This window comes from Cryptomeria japonica, chromosome 11, assembly GCF_030272615.1.
Source record: "Cryptomeria japonica chromosome 11, Sugi_1.0, whole genome shotgun sequence".
Taxonomy (NCBI): domain Eukaryota; kingdom Viridiplantae; phylum Streptophyta; class Pinopsida; order Cupressales; family Cupressaceae; genus Cryptomeria; species Cryptomeria japonica.
In genome coordinates this window covers 235,040,796-235,058,774 of record NC_081415.1, presented here as the reverse complement: position 1 = coordinate 235,058,774, position 17,979 = coordinate 235,040,796, and the positions used below count along the sequence as shown (strand labels likewise).

The 17,979-nt window shown below is 39.1% G+C and overlaps 1 protein-coding gene across 1 annotated transcript; it reads left to right on the top strand.

Moving 5' to 3' along the window:
* Positions 1-203: 203 nt before the first annotated feature.
* LOC131063971 (protein EXORDIUM-like 2) lies at positions 204-1,423 on the top strand. Its single transcript, XM_057997976.2, is given in 2 exon segments — positions 204-733; positions 735-1,423. Coding segments are annotated over 2 exon segments (966 nt in total). The 5' UTR covers positions 204-325; the 3' UTR covers positions 1,293-1,423.
* The last annotated feature ends 16,556 nt before the right edge of the window (positions 1,424-17,979 follow it).

The window sequence follows — 17,979 nt, the reverse complement described above, 5'->3', positions numbered from 1 at the left end:
GAAGCAGCTCTCCTACAACGTGATAAATAAAAAATAATATTATGCGGATGATCTTTGACCAAATGCCGCCACCATGTCAACAACGGAACTTGCGAGGAAACCCCATCATAAATTGCTCAATCATTCCAGCGGTATAAGCTTCCTTTTCAAAGGTTGTTCGCTCTCTCTGCCTATTTAAACCCCATCCTCCTCTTGCTTCTTCCCACACCACACTTCTTCCCTTCATTGTTCATCTTATCTTTCAATCTGTGTTCCAACCCCAATACACACCGCTAAAAATGGCTGTTTTAGTGTCTAAAAGGAGTCCCATTCACTTGCTGTTAATATGTATGGTTGCATTGTCCACTGTGGATGCCGCCGCTCGGCCCCTTTTCACTGGAGAAAGCTCTCCGCTCTGGTAAAAGAAGAGCCTCTTGTTCTCAAATACCACAATGGCCCCCTGCTTACCACAACACCCACTCTCAATCTTCATCTCATCTGGTATGACAATTTCACTTCCGCACAGCGTGCCATTGTGGCCGATTTTGTGCAGTCATTGGGAACGGGAAACGGCAAGCAGGGCTCTCCTTCTATGTTCAGCTGGTGGAAAACAACAGAGGCCTACAGAGGCTCTGCCCCTTCCCAATTAAACCAAGCCCAACCTTTAACCCGAAGGCTGGGGAAGCAGAAGCTGGACGAAGCTTATTCTCTCGGAAAGTCGTTGAAAACAACCGACATTGCTGTCCTGGTGAAGAATGCTTATCCATTCCGGAGCTCTACCGCCGCCTGAGAAGAAGAAAAGCAATGGTGAGGTGGAGTTGTATTTGGTGCTCACATCTGAAGATGTTATGGTGGAGAACTTCTGCAGTAGCTCTTGCGGATTCCATGGCAGCAGCAAAGCAGGCATTGACTACGCGTACGCATGGGTGGGAAACTCAGCAACGCAGTGCCCGGGTCAGTGTGCGTGGCCATTTCATCAGCCAATTTACGGCCCGCAGAGCCCTCCTCTGGTGCCGCCCAATGGCGACGTGGGCATTGACGGAATGATCATCAACATTGCGGCGACGGTTGCGGGCGCAGTGACGAATCTGTTCAAATCGGGATACTTCCAGGGAGACGCCGCCGCTCCATTGGAGGCAGTCTCGGCGTGTCCGGGCATGTACGGAAGTGGGGCTTATCCCGGTTACGCCGGTCAACTATTGGTGGACGAGACAACAGGCGCCTGTTACAACGCCCATGGCGTTAACGGCCGCACATTCCTTCTACCAACAATGTGGGATCCCACATCGCGCTCCTGCAAGACTTTGGTGTAAATTACGCAAACAATTTTTGGAGAGCGCTGTATATAAGTATTTTCACAGGTTGTGGGGAGTTCCGACCTCGGCTGTATTCATTTAATCTTTTAAATTAATAAATTATTCTCTATGGATAATTTTCTTTATTATTTTCTATTTTTTAAGGTTAGAAGTTTTCGAAACTGGTTATATTCTATTACCAGATTTCAAAATGTATAAAATTTTGCCTCTTGCATTTTTTACTTTTAAAGAGTGAAATGTTACATTTACATAATTCTTAGTGGTTCTATTAAAGTACATTAAAAAAATAAAATTCTTTTGAAATGTTGATCCAATATAGACAAGAACAATAAAAGATTGAACATCAAAAAATATTTAGTGTTGATCTAATATATTCAATGCAATTTAATTAAAAAATTTAATGCTTGCGAATTCAAATAATAATTGTTATGTGCAAATTCAAAGTCTTATCATTATCTTTTGTAATTATCAATTATTTCAATTAACTGAAAAGAGAAAAGTGAATTGCCATAAAGTGGCTCAAATAACTTAATGTACATGTGCATCTTAAATGTTTTGGTTATTTGAATATTTGTCAATTTGATTTGATTGTGTAGAGAACATTGTGGGGGTACAACATGTTGGTAGTTACATAATGGATGTATTTATTAATTAATTTTAGATCAAATGATGAGTTTTTCATCACCTCAATTTCTTGGAAGATATGGGTATTTTAGCAAGGAAAGCCTCTTTTTTTTTTGTTTGCTCAAATCAATATTAGTATTGTATAGTTTAAGGATTCATGGCTACACCATGTGTTAGGAGGTCATAATTGTGTTCTATGTCTCTCTTTTGCAACCATTAATGAGCAATTTAAGTTAAGGATTTTGAGTTGTTAATAATGTTTTGATCGCTTTAATTAATAATTTACTTGGTCAAATGATTACATTTGTAATGAAAATATTTGTGAGATCTAACATATGTCTATGGCTTCTACATTTGCAAGGACTATGATTGAAGAAATCTTATGTACAAAGTGAAGCCTATGAAGTAATTATTTTTTGGGTTTAACATAAATTTGATTGTCTGAAAGGTAATACGCAAAATTTTGTAGGTTATCATAAGTAACCACCATAGTATTTTTATAAGAGTCATTTCCATTTTAGATCTAGTCTCATCCCATTAAGACAATCATATAAAAAATATACTCTCGAAGCCTCATGCATGATCATCCCTAATAGCCTTATAATGCCATCACTATGTTTGAAGATTTATCATAGAATTTAAGGAACATAATAGCTTTCAAGAAACCCTTGTCATGAATATAGAAAAATCATTCTTACAAGATGATACATTATATCATGAAGGTCATCATCAAAATAAATATAGTTGTATCCCTCTTCCTTTCCACTTCATGGACTCTTTTAGTCTTTCATAATAAATTAAGGACTGTTATAACACAATCATTGAAAATATTTTAGAGTCTTGTTTCGAGATGGGAGCCTCCTAGATGGTTGCCATGATTTGGAGGATTATTTTATATCCTACGTATTCACCACTTAAGATAAAAAGATACTTGTTTCATTGGAACCCTTAAGATTGATACAAATTAGAACAATGACATCAAAGGAAAGGTATAAAAATCAGCATAATAATTTGTTTGAGATTTCCATGTCAATATTCAAGTGCAACCATTATCCTAAAAATAATGGTTGTTAGGATTGTTATGGGTTGGAGTAATGTGATGCCATGAGCTTGAGGTGATGGAAAAGTAATTGTGAGATTATATTGGTAATAGTAACATGATTATCCTCCAATGCAAGGTCAATATTAATATGGTAATGGATAGTATTAGGGTTTCTTTTAAAGGCAATCTATAAGAGTGCCTAAACACCTAAAGCATTGTCGTTCCCATAAAACCTTGGCATATGGTTGAGAATATTTTATTGTAATTAAAATTGGCCGAAGCATAATGATGAGTCATGTAACCATGAAGGTAACAAGTGTTCTTATTAATAGAATATAATATATAATAATAATGTTGGAAGTGAAGTCCAACGGACTCCTTCATCTTGCTGCCAAAACTCTTGGCTCTTCAACTTCTCCTTGCAAGCTCTTTAAGAGTTGATTGTATTTCATTTGTAGAGTGATTTTCTGGAGCTGTTTACAGCTGTGTATGTGTGTAAACCAGATTGGTTATTAATCTATTGATTCCCTTGCTTCAAGTGTGGACGTAGGCAATTGTCGAACCACGATAAATTTGTGTGTCTCATTTGTTTGTATTGTGTGTTTATAATTTTGTTTTCTCTGTTGTTTTAAATTTGTTTCTTCATTCTAATAACTGGTATTAGAGCGAGATTAGATCATTGTTAAGATTTTGGTGGTTGAAATTTCAGAATCATGGAAGAAGCGAAGATAGAGAAGTTCTCCAGTCAGAGCTTCGGGTTATGGAAGGTGCAGATGGAGTCCTTGCTAATAAAGCAAGACCTTTCACTCGCGCTTGAAGGGAAAGCAAAGAAGCCAGCTGGGATGGCCAATGAAGAATGGGAAAAATTAGACAAGAAGGCAAGAGCGATAATTTTTCTCTCGCTGTCCAACAACGTTCTCTTCAATGTCACGGGTGATGCAACAACAAAAGATGTATCAGATAGACTCACAACCATGTAAGAAATGGCATCGAATACAAATAAAGTGTTTATCATGAAGTGCTTGTACAAACTGAAAATGAAAGAAGGTTGTGCTATGGCAAACCACATCAATGAATTTAATACATTGATTAGTCAAGCAACTTTAGTGGGGATGACACAAGATGATGAGAGCAAGGCTATTCTTTTATTATGTTCTTTGCCAAGCAGCTGTGATGGGGTTGTAACAGCAGTTAACACATCTATATCTGGTAAAAATAAGTTGGTTTTTAATGATGTAGCAACTACTCTTCTCAGCGAGGATTTGAGAATAAAGAATGATGAACCTTCATCCAGTGAAGCCTTAATGGTGGTCAACACCAAAAATAGAGGTAGAAGTCATAATAGAGGCAGAAATAATTACCATAGACGTTCAAAATTGACAAGGAGATAGAAGTCTAGGAACATAAATGGTGAATGTTGGTTTTGTGGCAAAGCTGGTCATGTGAAGAAAGATTATAGAAACTTCAAAAGGGCACAAGAGAGGGTGCGGGATAGCGAAGGAAATACAGTCTATGATAAAGATGATAGTGTTCTAATCCTTTCAACAACCAACACTACTCCAGATTCATGGGTGCTTGATTCTGGTGCCTCCCATCATGCTACCTCATGTCTTAAAGTGTTCATTAACTACCATGAAGGTCATTTTGGAAATGTTTTCTTAGGAGATAACAAAGCTTGTGAAATTATAGGCAAAGGGGATGTATTGCTGCTATTAGAAGATAGTAAAACATGGTTGCTCAAAGATGTTCGCCATGTCCCAAAATTGAAGCAAAATTTGATATCCGTTGGAAAACTCTTTGATTAAGGTCTTAATGTAAATTTTCTCCCAGATACATGGAAGGTAACTCATGGTACCATGCTAATTGCAAATGGTAATAAAGTGGGTAGTCTATACATATTTAAGACTACAAAGCAGATCTTTGGCATCAAAGACTTGGGCATATTAGCAAGAAAGGACTCCATGTTGTGCATACAAGAAATCAGCTTCTAGGCCTCAAACTTGTTGACTTAGCCTTTTGTGAACATTGCCTTTATGGCAAACAAAAGAGAGTCATTTTTTTGAAAGGTGGGCGTGACACAAAGACAACATTGCTGGAGCTTGTATACTCGGATGTTTTTGGGACTACCGAGGTAACCTCTATTGGAGGAGCTAACTATTTTGTCACCTTTCTTGATGATTGTAGAAGAAAAGTATGGATTTATATGCTTTCTAGGAAATCAGAAGTCTTTTCAAAATTTAAAATTTTCAAAGCTTTAGTTGAAAATTAGATTGGGCATAAGATTAAGTGTTTACAAACCGATAATGGTGGAGAATTTTGTTCACATGAATTTGATAATTTTTGTGTTGATAATGGGATTAGAAGAATTAAGGTTGTTCCTTTCACTCCTCAAGAAAACGGTGCAGCTGAGAGGATGAGTAGGACAATTCTTGAAAAGGCACGATGTATGTTATCTAATGCAAGTTTAGGCAAGGAATTTTGGGCAGAAGCGTGTAACACGATGGTGTATTTAATCAATCGAAGTCCCTCATCTAAATTGGATTTTGGTATTCCGGAAGAGGAATGGCAAGGGAGGAGGATTTCATACTCACATCTTCATGTGTTTGGATGCGAAGCCTTCTCGGATATACCCAAGGAGAAGCGAACCAAATTGGATCCAAAGTCACTGAAATGTATTTTTGTGGGGTATGGCGAAGAGAAATTTGGTTTCAGATTGTGGGATCCAGTTCACAAAAAGATTGTTCGCACCAGGGATGTAATTTTCCATGAGACCTCCTTCCCCATGCTACAAGATTCAAATAAATTTGAGAAAGAATATGTCCCTATGTCTTTGTTTCAAAATTTGACTACTAGCGCTCTGCCTCTGGTCTTTCATTCAGTGGGAGCCCCTATGACATCTACCTCAATTGAATACAATTCTCAGACTGAGAATGAAGAAGTGAGTGTTGACAATGGTTACTCTCCATTTAATTCTGAAATTGGGGTTCTGTAGAACAGAGCACATCCTCCCCAAACTAGCACTCATGTCATAGAAAATATGGAAGATCACCCTTACAGTGGGCATTTTGGCTCACGTTATTCCCAATTGGTTGGGCATTCTCCACGGTGGTCTACAACTCCACCGCATCTTGCAAGTTGTGCTCCATTCTCCCCACGACATGCTGTGAAGTCTTCACACACAGCACACCCACCTCTGTCTCCATGACAGCATCTCTCACCTCACTCCTTGCATGACTCACCACCGCTACAGGATTTGTGCGAGCTCCCCGCAGGCCCTCACTCCATGGGCTCTCCACCCCACAGACCCTTCTTGCTCTTTCCCCCGCGTTCACATGTCTCCATGGGGCTTGTGCCACCACCGCATGGCTTCCCTGCCATCGGTGATGTGGTAGCCCCCTCCCATAGACCCCACTCCCTGCTCACTCATCGAACACAAGCAGAGAAAGACGTCTCTACAGGCCCATTCTCTCGTGAATTGCCTAAACCCAATGTGGACAAAAATTCATAGGCCTCTCAAATACCTTGCAGATAAGAAAACAAATAGAGACATTACCACACACATTAACAATGGGAATGATGTTGATTTGCATAAACAGGGAACACATAAATTGAATGATTTTACTACTCAAACAAAGAATCAATTGACAAAATCAACCAGACAGAGGCGACCTCCTACAAAGTTCTCTGACTATGATTTATTGTTTTATGAAGAAGTTGAACCTACTTTGCTAGTCTCAGATCAAACAGAGCCTATAACATACAAAGAAGCTTGTAAAATTGTAGATTGTGATAATTGGCGTGTTGCAATGTGTGAAGAAATGGATGCACTATTGCAAAATCAGACATGGGATTTGGTGCCACTTTCGCTTGATAGAAAGGCATTAAGAAATAACTGGGTGTATAAACTCAAAGATGAAGCCGGTGGTTGCAAAATATTTCGAGAAGGACTAGTTGTAAAGGGATACGCTCAGTAGCAAGACCTCGACTTCAAAGAAATTTTCTCGCCAGTAGTCAAAATGACTACCATCCGAGCAGTATTGGGCTTGGTTGTAGCTTGGGATCTTGAACTTGAATAGCTGGATGTGAAGATGACATTTCTCCATGGCGATCTTAATGAGGAACTATTTATGCATCAACTGGAAGGGTTCATTAAAAAGGGGCAGGAACACCTCTATTACAGATTGAAATGCAGTTTGTATGGGCTTAAGCAAGCCCCCCACCAATGATATCTTAAACTTGACAAATTCATGATTGATCACAAGTTTACTCGCAGCGAGTCTGATCCTTACATCTACTCTAAAAAGCTTCCTAATGGCGAATTTGTCATACTTCTCCTTTATGTGGATGATATGCTAGTGGCCGACACAAGCATGAGGATTGTGAGTGAACTTAAAACTCACTTAGCAAAGGAATTCGCCATGAAAGATTTAGGGGTAGCAATGAAGATTCTAGGAATGACTATTTTTCGGGATAGGAAAAAGAGAGAATTCAAACTATCTCAGCAAGATTACATTAAAGAAGTATTGGATAGATTTGGTATGGTGGATGCTAAGTTTGTTTGCATACCCTTAGCCTCTCATTTTTAGTTGTCTTCTCTATCGTGTCCAAAAACACAAGAATATAAGGAGTTTATGGACAAAATTCCATACAAATCTGCAGTTGGAAGTCTTATATACGCTATGGTGTCTACTCGTCTGGACATTGCTCATGCCATTGGAGTGGTGAGCAGATTTATGGCTAATCTAGGCAAATCACATTGGGAGGCAGTCAAGTATATCTTGCAAAATCTCAAGGGTACTTCTGATTTTTGCTTATGGTTTGGGAAGGAGAAGGCAGTTTTGCAAGGGTTTGCTGATTCTAATTTTGCCGGAGATTCAGACAAAAGAAAGTCTACTTCAAGTTATGCTTTTACATTCATCAGGGCAGTGATTAGTTGGGCTTCAAAATTGCAACATACAGTTGATCAATCAACTATGGAGGCTAAATACATAGCTCTTTCTGAGGGAGCAAAAGAGATGGTATGGTTGCAACTCTTGTTCAGCGAGTTGGGTTTGAAGCAATCATATTTTGCTTTATTTTGTGATAATAGTAGTGCCATCTTTATGACTAAACTTCAGACATCTTAGCCTCAGTCAAAACATGTTGATGTTCGCAGTCATTATGTTCGCCATATGGTCGAAGAAGGCAAGTTTCACGTAGATAAAATTCATACCGACAAGAATTTGGCTAATGTGCTCACTAAAGTAGTTAAGTGGGAGAAGTTCGATTTCTGTCGAGCTTATCTAGGCCTTTCCAATAACTAATAGTAGGACTGAGTGGGGGAATCTACTTGTTGCAATAGTTTGTTGGCCTTCAGTGGGAGATTGTTGGAAGTGAAGTCCAACAGACTCCATCTTGCCGCCAAAACTCTTGGCTCTTCAACTTCTCCTTGCAATCTCTTTAAGAGCTGATTGTATTTCATTTGTAGAGTGTTTTTCTGGAGCTACTTGCAGCTGTGTACGTGTGTAAACCAAATTGGTTATTAATCTATTGATTCCCTTGCTTCAAGGGTGGACGTAGGCAATTGTCGAACCATGATGAATCTGTGTGTCTCATTTGTCTATGTTGTATGTTTATAAATTTATTTTCCCTGTTGTTTTAAATTCGTTTCTTCATCCTAACAAATAATAATATATTTTTTATATATAATAATTAATATAAGTATATTATATATAATAATAAATATAATAATAAATATAATTATATCATATATAATAATAAATATAATTATATTATATATTAATTGTATACAATTTATTATATTTATATGTTAATTTAATTTATTTTGTATACAAATATGTTTTTTTTTATCGGTAATTTTGTAGTATATTGATTCAGAAAAAGATATACAATCATTCAAGGCCATACGAGATTTAAACATCGGCCCAAAATCTAACAGTCCTGACCTACTATGGAGAACATTCAAAGCTAAAAACAAGGAAATAAGAAACCAGTTATGTGCATCTCTACCCTAAAATATTAGAGTTATCCATAAATGTATAGTTTCTTTAAAAACCAGCAGTGGAAGTAAAGGAAAAACAAATACTATAGACCCGTGGCCACTCAGTCGCTATCGCTCGGGTTCTCCTGCTCCTCATCTGCGATATCTGCTAGTGCTTTTCCCTTTGCTGCTTCACTCTTCATTTTCAAGATGCAATCCAAACTCCCAAAATCAGGGTCACCTTCTAGACTAGCTAACAGTTGGATGGCCCACCCTTCCTCAAATTGGTCTCGCAACTGTCTCCCAACCTCCATATGTGCCACCACTTTGAGGGCCTTCAAAACTTCATTTGTTTTGATTAGCTTGATGCGGAGCTTCATGGCTTCCCAGCCAATGCGAGCTCGCTCACGACATTCCTCGTTAATATGATTTTTCGGCCCTCGAACAAAGGGTAATATCTCCTCCTCAACATCTCCCTCCTGAATGCGGATTCCTGTCTGAGGGACAACCCACTTCAAAATGGAGTCAAGGTTGAGCAAATATCCCCCATTTATCAACTTTGTCAGCGTGAGCTTTATTTTCTCTACCTTTGGTTCGAATTTGCATGCTCAGGCCATAATCAAGGAGTACACCTCCATATTCATCCTGTAACGAAAGTAAATGTGTGACAACTCCTCTCCCAGCATTAGGCACGCCGCACTCCACAATTTCTCTTCTTTGTACTTGAAGAGTCCTTGCATTCTTTTATCTAACACCACCCCCAGAAATGGAACCAATTTCTTCTCAGTTCTCAGAGTAAATTTGCCTCCATTGAACCTGCACAAACTGTTAACTCCAAACTCCATAATGCAAATGACATAAAAAACATTTATCAATCAATTTATTGCAGACTCAATACTCCGCTCACAAACCGAAATAGTTATTTCCTCCACCATCGTTTGCGACAGGTCATAAATGCAGAATCAATGATATAAAAGGAATGAGATTTCACAGCAGATTTGTTGCCCTCTGCCATCATCTCTAATAGGTACTCTGCACTCGACAACTTCCTCATTAATTGCAGTGTCTTTGAGAGGGCGTACTTGTCATTATAGGCTGATTGCGTGCATGTTGATTGTTTCATGCTTCTAGGACTGCATTAAATCCACTTCCACACTCTGCCATCTCCCTTCCACCACTTGGCCATTTGGCTTGTCATGTCACATCTGAGGTTGGAAAGTAGGTCTGCCACTGCATTGGCACCTCACCTGACGTGGGAGACTCGAAACTCCTCATAGAGGTTGAGTTTCTCTCGGATGATCTCCACCCAATGAAATAATTTCCATGATGGGGTATTGACCTTAGCAATTATGTTGATGACAACCTGAGAATCTCCTTCTAGGTGCAGCCTTGGGATTTTCATGTTTAAAGCCAATTCAGTTGCCATAAGTGCTGCCTATACCTCTGCTTCATTATTTGTTCCATCCTATAGTTGACGTGCTCCCTTGAAAAGGATGACCTTTTTATCATTTCTCACAACTACTCCCACTCCTGAGGTTCTTGGGTTTCCCCTAGATGCCCCATCGAAGTTTATTTTAACCCATTCCTTGCTCGGTGGTTCCCATGTACCCTCCTCTTTTTCTAAAGGGGGATTAACCCTCAAGGACCCATTAACAAGTTCAAATTTGAGGTAAATAATGGTTTGAAGCAAGGATGTAAGCACTAAAGGCAAGAAGCCCCACTATTTCTCCAAGGTTCTCCTCAAGGTAAGGGTACTCTATTTTTAACACGGTAGAGACGAACCCGTGGGGGTTTGAACCTAGGTTGTAGGCACTACAAGAAAGAAGCCCCACCATTTCACCAAAGGGTCATCCCCTGTATACAAATATGTTAATTATTTAGAACTATTTTATATTTTTATTTAATAATTATTATATAGAATATAATATATAACAAGAATAAGTATAATTATATTATATATAATTTAATTTGTACTATTCAAAATATAAATTATATTTTTATTTTTTCATTTTTCAATTTTTAATGGTAAGAGATGTCATTAAAGGGGATAGCACCCTTATATTAACCTTCAAAAAGTATTATAAAAACGGCTTCAAGGCCTGATAGAAACAACATCCACCTACTTATCTACCCACCCTGAAATACAAAGTCTGATTCTACTGATATTATCTATCTACTCCCCATCCTGATTATCTACCTATCACCTCCACTACATTCTAGAACCAATGTAGAAATAGTATGCCCAAAAAAAGTGACCTTCTAATGGCCAAAGACTTGAATTGATACCAACATTATGCACCTCCATTGAGAGTTTGCATGATAACCCCGACATAGTCTCCCACACCAATCAGTGTTACTGTTGCTCCGGCTGAGAACCACCATGTTTCCGTGTTTGTCACTCTGTGGAAGGGAGCCATATTCCCATTTTGTACTGCACATATGAAAACCTCCCAAGCATTCTCCCCGAACGTCCTCATCATTTCATTTTGTTCTTCCTTCTCCAGCCGCCTGGCTTTGGCCCTATTTCAGTCACTGTCATTCGATGCCTCGCTCCCATCGCCCTAACTCTCCTCCTCTTCATCCTCGGACTCAGTGGGTAGGAACATGTCTGGCTGGAAATATGTCTTTAGGATGCTAAACCACTCATTCTCTGTCAGACTTAAAATGGCATCGGCAATGCTGTTCCCATTGATGGGTTTAGCAAAGCCGCACAACAACTCCACAACCCTTTCCCTATTCTCAATGACATCCACTAGAGGCATAAGGACCGCTTCATAAACTATGGAATCACACCAATGCCGCTCAAAATTAAAAGTTATCCCAACCAACCCTTTAATCGCCTCATAGACATACTCTTCTGTAATAAACAGATTGCAAATTTGGGCATCAAGAGTTTCCTCACAGTTCATGCAACCAATTCTACCAAAGTATGCCATTAGAAGAAACTCTTCTCTTCCCCAATAGCCTGCTCCACACTCAAATTTCCTTGAGGCTGAGCCAAGGGAGGTGGGTCTTTAATAGATTCTGAGTTTTCTAGTATTTTCCATCTGAAGCACACTTTCCAAAAAGATCAAGATCATGCAATCTGTACCATTATGTCCTAGAAATGCTTTATGTCGATCAGAAGTTACTTGCTCCGCCAACACTGCTGTTTTGAATGGTCAGTTTGCTAAACATGTATGATTCCTCTGCTACCTCATCTTGGTACTGCAGGTACATTCGCAAACCTAGATGCTGGAGACATTACCCAACCCCTACTTTCTTTCTTTCAACTAAATCCATTCTATTCAGCTCCTTAATCTCCAAGCTTATCGATTCGGGTTCAACTATCACTTCTACCTCATCCGACATGACACCAAGATTGGCAAAAAGATCTGCCAATTGATTACCTTTCCTATAGATGTGAGATACTCATAGGGCTTGATTGATTGCACATATTGTGTATTTGAGGTAGCCATCTGGCCAATTTCCAATTGGTAAACCCGGAGTTAATAATTCCATTTATGATAACCTGAGAATCTCCCTCGACCTGCACTTTAGATAATCCTTTCTTTTTGCAAAGAAGTAGCCTAGCCTCAAGGGCTCTAATTTTTGCTTCATTATTTATTGTACGTCCAATCTGCTCGTAGGTGCCTGCCACAAAATTCCCTTCCTCATCCCGTATGACTACTCCATAACCAGCCTACCCAGGGTTACCTCTACAGGCCCTGTCAAAGTTCATTTTAACCCAATTACAGTGAGGCTTGGCCCATCGGACCTATTTCCTATCTATTTTCTTATTTGGATAATGGCAAATCACATTCTTAAAAGACCAATTCTTCTCCACTCCCAGATCCCAATCATTGAGTCGTAGCTTTCTGACATTCTTAGACTTGCCACTTAGATCTTCCTCAATGGCGACCTTTAGATTGCTAATTACAACCTCTATTGGACTAGAAGTCTCTTTGAATATACGCTTATTCCTTTCTCAGGGCCCACCAACCACAATGCACCCCACTTAGACTGGTTGTATATTGACTATGAAACTAGAAATTCCTTCAGTGTCGCATTCCTAACTGTGTGAAGGTTCATCATGCCTAGAAACCATTCCCAACTCCCTTAAGAAAACTTACAGTTGAAAAGTAAATGATCCATCGATTCTTCCTCAGTGTTGCATAACGTGCACCAACTTGGTCCATGGATACCAATTGTCTTGCGTCTATCCCTAGTGAGAATTCGTCCATTTAGGGTGATCCATAGGAACGCCCTTTCTTTAGGCAGCACCCATTTATTCCAACATGGCTTGCTAGGCCAGTTTGGATTAACCACTCTATGTCTCTGTACTTCATATCCCAACTTAACATTGTATTCCCCTGACTTGGCAGCACACCAAAATAAATAGTCCTCCTCATCCGTGGCTAAAACTGCTCTATTTTTTATTATTACTTCCAACCTCTTGCATAACTCAGGGTTACCTATTGCTATCCTTTTCCAAGTCCTTATGTCATGACATTCGAGCCCTTCAAAATAATTAGCCACTTGCAAGCCTATGGCTGATTCAATGGAATTAATCCAATCCTGATCTTCAAAGCTTTATGTCAGTGGTGGTTCGCCCTCCCAGGAATCCCACCAAAACTTAGCCCTACACCTGTTGCCAACCTTCCAGGAAATGTGATTCATAATAATGTCTCAGCTTTTCCAGAGAAATTTCCATGTGGGAGAACCCATTTCCAAATCGGCCATTGTGAAAATTCGATCCGGCACATCAGAGTCCAGATATTTCTTCTGAAAAATTCTACACCATAACTTCTCAAGATTTTTATACATTTTCCATGATAGCTTTGCACCAAGGGCCATGCTTTGGAGATTCATTTTTCTTAGCCCTGCACCCCCATCCTCTTTTAGCAGACACATGGTATCCCAGTTGATCAGGGGTATCCTTCTATGATCCTTGCCCGCTTCCCAAGCAAATTTCTTTAACAGTCCATCTAATTTAGTACCAACTTGATTTGACATGTGGAAACATTGCATACTGTAAATTGGAACTGCTACTAACATAGATCTTATCATTAGAAGTCGACCAACCTAAGTGAGCCACCTATTCTTCCATTGCTCTGATTTCATTTTGCATGAATTTAATACATCATCCCAAATTTGATTTTGTCTACTACCCTTATCAATTCTGATCCCAAGGTATTTGAGAGGCAACTCGGCACTGTTGAAACCTAGGACCTGAGCGATGTGATTTTGATTCACACTATTTGTATTAAAAAAGAAAATGTGTGACTTGTCGTTATTCATTTCCTAACTCGAAAGCCAAGAGTATTCTTCTAATACTTCCCTCACTCCTTTAGCTTCCTTCATCGTAGCTTCTCCAAACAAAATCGTGTCATCAGTGAACTGCGAGTGTGTGATGGGCTCCATTGCTCTATGGACCTGAATGCCATTCCACTGCCTGATTGCTCGCTTTGATTTAATCAAGTTCGCAAGCACCTCTGCCATTAGGACAAAGAGAGCAGGGGATAGGGGGTGCCCCTGCCTCAACCCATTAGTTGCTTTAAAAAAGCCACAAACCGAACCGTTCACCAGCAAGGAGAAATTGACTATGGATATACAGAAAGAAATACAGTCTATCCACTCCTTCGGAAAGCCATAACAATCTAAAACTTCGACCAAGAATTGCCATACCACCTTGTCATATGCTTTTGCAATGTCAAGCTTTATGATCATGCCTTTTAAATTTTCCTTGTGTATAGAGTGCATTACCTCAGATACCAGAATGATGCTGTCTGCTAGCTCCCTTCCAGGGGTAAAACCATTTTGGTTTTCCGAGATGAGGTGAGGAAGGATTTTCTTTAGTCTGATAGCCATAGCCTTTGATATTATTTTGTATATGGTATTGCATAGCGATATGGGCCTAAAATCATTCATTGTGTTGCAATCCTATTTTTTGGGAATTAATGTTATAAGTGTGTTATTCAATTCTTTAACAAACTTACCTTTTTTCCTGAATTCTTCTACTACCATCTAGATGTCGTGGCCCATAAAATCCCAGTATCTTTGATAGAAGTCCGCAGTCATTCCATCTGGACTCGGGGCCTTATGGGGGTGCAACTTGAATGTAGCTATTTTAATTTCATCCAAAGAATACGGTTTGCACAACATTACTGTCTCATCCTCGGATACCATCTTATGTAGAATTTCAAATAATCTGTTATCGGATGCGCTCCAGGATTGATTATTGCACCCCAAAACTTTTTCGAAGTGTTCTAGTGCAACTTGCTCAATTCCAGCCTCAGTATTTCTCAACGACCCATTGTCATCTAGGACCAACATTATTTTGTTCTTGTTTCTTCTACCTTTAGCAGAGGCATGAAAAAACTTTGTGTTTTGATCTCCTTCTGCAATCCATAGCACCCTTGATTTATCCCTCTAGTATACCTCTTCTCTACTTAACACTTCCACATATTTCTCCTTAAGTGATTTTTCTTTTGTGTAATCTTCACGGTCCATACCTACAGACATAACTCTGTTATTGATCTCTTCCAATTCTTCTTCAATTCTTAGTTTTTTTGTGAAAATATTTTTGAATGTCAACTTGTTCCATTGTTTGATTTTGTTTTTGATGTATTGGATTCTTTTGACAAACCGGTAGCTAGGAGAACCTATATAAGTATCGCTCTCCTGCCACCACACCTTTAATGACTCCATAAAAGAGGGATCCCTCCACCACATGCTCTGAAATTTAAAGTAGTTCCTATTCTTGGGAATTTCATGATTGATAGACAGCATAACCGGTAAGTGATTGGAACCCGCTTGTGGGATGATGTTAGTGTCTATGGAGAAGTTGCCATTGGCCCACCATTCACCTACAAAGAAGTGATCCAATCTTTCAGAAATATTAGAGAAATTAAGGCTTCTGTTGGTCCATGTAAACTTACCATTTTTAGGAACCACATCCATTACTTGACATTTCAAAATGAATTCTCTGAAATCCTCCATTACTTTTGTGATCTTTCTGAGACCACCAACTTTATCGTCTATATCCAGAATTGCATTAAAGTCCTCGGCCAGGATAACTTTCTGTTTCTCCAAAAATTGTAATTGATCATAAATCTCTATCCATACCCTCAGTTTTTCATCTATTTTAATTGGCCCATAAATGTTGACAAGAGGGAAGTATATGCCCCCTGATTTATGTTTGATGTTTCAAACCATCCAGAATTCGTTGGATGCGATTGGATTCACCTCAAAGATCTTTGAGTTCCATAGCATTCCAAGTCCCCTTGCGGTACCTCTGGCATCTTGGAACAATCCTTCCCATTTTGAGCAATACTTAATGAATTCCTATACCTTATCACTGCACAGTTTTGTTTCCTGGAGTAAGATCATGTCCGTCTCAAGCTTGATCAACGCTCTTTTGATCAAGCGTCTTTTGTCAGGGGCCGAAAGTCCCCTGACATTCCATGAAGCAATTTTCATATCTTCCTAAGGGAGGGGATACCTCCCTTGGAGCTCTTTATGAAGTCTCGGATGCTGACTATACCTTTTTCATTGGCTTTTTCTTCTCTAATTTGCCGATTGCTTTTCCTACCTTTACCCCCTTTAGTCCTGCCCAGGAGAGTATTAGCAGATTGGCTAATGCATCTGGGGTCTAGAATGTCGATAACATCTTCGTCCTCTTCTGGCTCCGAGTTACTAGTATCAAAATCTACGGTGCAATCCTCATTTTCATTCGTAGCTGGAAACTCTATAGGGTGTGTCATGCTTGGGTTTGGGATGGCTTCCCACTCTGGGTTGACTAATTCAAAGTCTTTTTGACAAGGCTGAGGGATATGGTCTATGTGTATGTTATCCTCAGTTTGTGTCATCAAATCCTCTTGAATCATCTGAGGCCTGGCATTCATTTTCTCCAACCAAACCATTTTTTCATCCTTCTGAATTTTGTTATTTTCCCTATGCACATATATTCTGCATTTCTTGGTTAGATGTGTTCTACTTCTACACCTTTGACACTCCTGCAAATCTTTCTCAATTTCTATATTCTGCCTCCAGATCCCGTTTGTCATTATTAAATTTAAACAAGAGGGAATTTGTTTAACGACTGCAATTCTCATCCTCGCATACACATAAGAATCATTATCAATAATGCCCTCATCTATTTCCAATAAGGTACCCAATGTTCAGCCATTTTTTTCAAGACATGGATCCCCCCAATACTCAATTGGGAGATTGAATAGTCTAATCCATACAGGTGAGTCATAGATCGCCAATTTTAATGGATTAAAGTTGGATGTCCAGGGTTGAATGTATAGTGGAAACTTTTCAAAATACCAGTTTTTCGCATTTAGGGCTTTGTCCCTTTCTTCTTTTTCTGCAAAAATTATGACAAAGAAACCTTTTGGGAGGTATTTTACCACTACCTGGCTACCCCAATTCTTCTCAACCCAGGGCGTGATGCATTTCCTTGGTTGTTTAGGTCCACTAATTCGGGCAATAAACGCTAGGTCTTCCCAAATACCCTTCTTCTCCACCACTTTATCTGTTAAATCAATTGCTATGGAATTATCCATGCTAGTTTCTTCGGTAAATTTTGGTTGTGGTTCAACCACCTCATTGAATAAAGTCTGTTCATTATTCTGATTTCTGTGAATCAGCCCATTATTATTCCAATCCCTATCCAGTATTCGCCATTTTGTCCGGATATTCTACGGCTGCATCTTTTTTTGATCATCATTGAGGCCTTCTGCCTTCCCTATATGCGTATCCTACAAGACTTCACCTTCCTGTGTTTGGCCATTATGTGGAACCTTGTGCGTGTTTCTCACTGCTATCTGCGATCTGCACTTCTACTCCTCACACAACCTCTGTACCTCACATTCCCTATGTGCTTCACTCGCCATCATTTTTAAAAATTAATGTGAGGGGGATTTTACATCTCTGGGTTTTAACTATATTTTAATTATATATTATACTATATTTATATAATAATATTTAATATAAATATAATGAATAATAATAATATAATTATATAATAACCATAATAATATAATTGAGGG